Source organism: Penaeus chinensis, chromosome 37 (genome assembly GCF_019202785.1).
Source record: "Penaeus chinensis breed Huanghai No. 1 chromosome 37, ASM1920278v2, whole genome shotgun sequence".
NCBI lineage: Eukaryota > Metazoa > Arthropoda > Malacostraca > Decapoda > Penaeidae > Penaeus > Penaeus chinensis.
Window position 1 is genome coordinate 21,205,644 of NC_061855.1, and position 2,500 is coordinate 21,208,143.

General features: G+C 40.2%; 1 protein-coding gene across 1 annotated transcript in view; it reads right to left on the bottom strand.

Annotated features, from left to right (window-relative positions):
- LOC125045332 (neural-cadherin-like) overlaps positions 1 to 2,500 on the bottom strand; it is a 61,010-nt gene that overhangs the window by 26,813 nt on the left and 31,697 nt on the right. Inside the window, exon 5 of the mRNA XM_047642538.1 lies at positions 1,769 to 1,945. Within this exon, the coding sequence (XP_047498494.1) occupies positions 1,769 to 1,945 (177 nt within the window). The remainder of the gene's footprint in view (positions 1 to 1,768; positions 1,946 to 2,500) is intronic.

Sequence of the window (2,500 nt, forward strand, 5' to 3'; positions counted from 1 at the left end):
CTGCTGCAGTCATTCGTTACAGTAGACCTTCATTAAATAGATGAAAAGTAAAGAAGAACAAATAAAACAAACATTGACACTGATCTTCCAAGATTTTAATATTTTTGTTTCTATTCTTCTTTTCTTGTATTTTCGTAGAGAAAAAGATAGTTAAATGTTAAGCACTTTTTCTTGTTTGTGAGCTTCCCGTGATGACAGAGAAGTACTAATGCATTATGCATACAGAGAATTTGGATTCAGCGATGGTAAGTTTCCACCCTCATTAGCTTTTCATGGCTTGACAGGCATATGAAAAAAAAATGATAATAACAAGATAATAATAATAAAGATAATTCACGTAAAATATATATATATATGTTACAAGTCTCTGCAGATTCCTCGTCAACAACAGAGACACAACTTGTCAAACAGGGAAAAAATAGTCTTCATTTGGTCTTTGATGCTAATTCGGAAGATGAAGTAAAGACAAATTAAGGGAAACTTGTTGCTGTAATTACTACTGTTTTTGGATCTTAATGCTTTAAAGATGAGCATACAGTCCAGTAAATCTGCAGGTAATGATTTAGATTAAAGCAACGTACTCAAAGCCTAGGACACCACAGCCAACTTAATATCATGAAAGTTAGAAAATTATCATTAGCCTCCATCATATTAGGAATTGCGCCAGTCATTCCCTGTATCGGAGTATGCCAATGCAGTGGAGGATCCTTGTCAACGATAAAACAGGAAAACACAACTTTGAGGGAGAGGTAGAAAAAAAGCGTTATCAATTAATTCGATAAAAGCCTGATTAGCGTTTATGTGACTAATATCTTTGATGTTCTATATTGAGGATTGATTCATAATATCAAGGTAAAACCATAATCTACACGGAATGTATGCAATTCAACATAAATACGCAATTTTTGCTACTGAACCTTGAATGAGCTGCCATGTGATGTCGAGAAAATCGAGAATGCTACACAACCGATTTGTAATCATCACTCTTGAATTATCTCTTTAAATAATTTTCTATTTAATTAATTATATATTTAAACTACATGACAAATTGTAAAAAATATCCGAAAATTGGCACCCGACTACTTATTCAAATTGTATGTTAATCTAGTTGACACGCTTTACCATACTGCCACCCACCCCACCTTATTATCACATTTTTTCCCTAATTAACAAGGGATGATCGAATAAACGCATCCAACCTCCCGCTGAAAAGTGAAATTGACAATTATGAATACTTCTTAATAAATCTCTTCACTAATCTAAAAAGAATGTAAAATGAATACTCTTTTTCGTTGTGTATTTCAGCTCGTGGTCATTTTTCTCAACCTACAAAGTTGCCCATATTTACTGTAAAGGAGATACAAAAAATACTTGAATAAACAGAGTTGCAGAGGATATTCTGCAACTGCACACAGAAACGATACGCATCTTTCTGGCTTCACCCCCACAAGCCAAACCCAAAACACAGTTGTTTTCATAGGATTTAAATGTTTTAAAGCTGGTGTGTTTGTACATGATATTTTTACTTCCGATGTCACAGTTAAACATTTATGAAGATATTACAGAAAATAATATGTATGACTGTGCGCACAAACACACACACACACACACACACACACACGCACGCACGCACGCACGCACGCACGCACACACACACACACACACACACACACACACACACACACACACACACACACACACACACACGCACGCACACACACACACACACACACACACACACACACACACGGAGGAAGGCAACACTCACCATGTCAGGGTCGTGGGCGGAGAGCGTGTCCAGCAGCGTTCCGGGGGCGGCGTCCTCCCGCACCGTCACGTGGGCGCGCGGGCGGGCGAAGGCGGGCGGGTTGTCGTTGACGTCCTCCAGCTGCACGGACACCCAGGCGGAGTCCAGGTGGCGGGGGTCGTGCCAGCCCCCTGGACCCTGGGGGAGGAAGAGAAGGGGTGAGAGACGAGCGAGAGGAGGAGGGGAGAGCGGGCGAGAGAGGGGAAGGAGGAGGTTGGGAAGGAGGGAGCGGGCAGCCTCTGGGCTCTAGTGACCTACTACATGGCCGTCGTATAAGTCAACATTTTAGTTAAGTCGGTTCCCACAACCCAAGCTAATCTCTGGCCCAGCCTTGAGCTTTGGTCGTGTTTCAATTACACCCCCCGGTCTAGCCGTGTCTGAGCTAGCTACAGAATGATTTCATTGCGCAGTATTATTTGTAACAAATATCTAAGACGATAGATCTCCATTGACTACGAAAAACAAAAACAAATCTGGGCTAAGAGTCCCGGCTTTATCCGTTCTCCATCAGGTCACAGGCACTTTCACTGGCCAGTTACTCATGAAAAAAGAAACATCTTAACAGTGAGTGAAAAAAAAATGTATGATGTTTATATTGAAAATACAAATTCGAAAATATATTAATCTACATCCTTATCTGAATATTCATCATTGGGTATGCATTCTTCTATAAACGCCTAATAATATATCTCC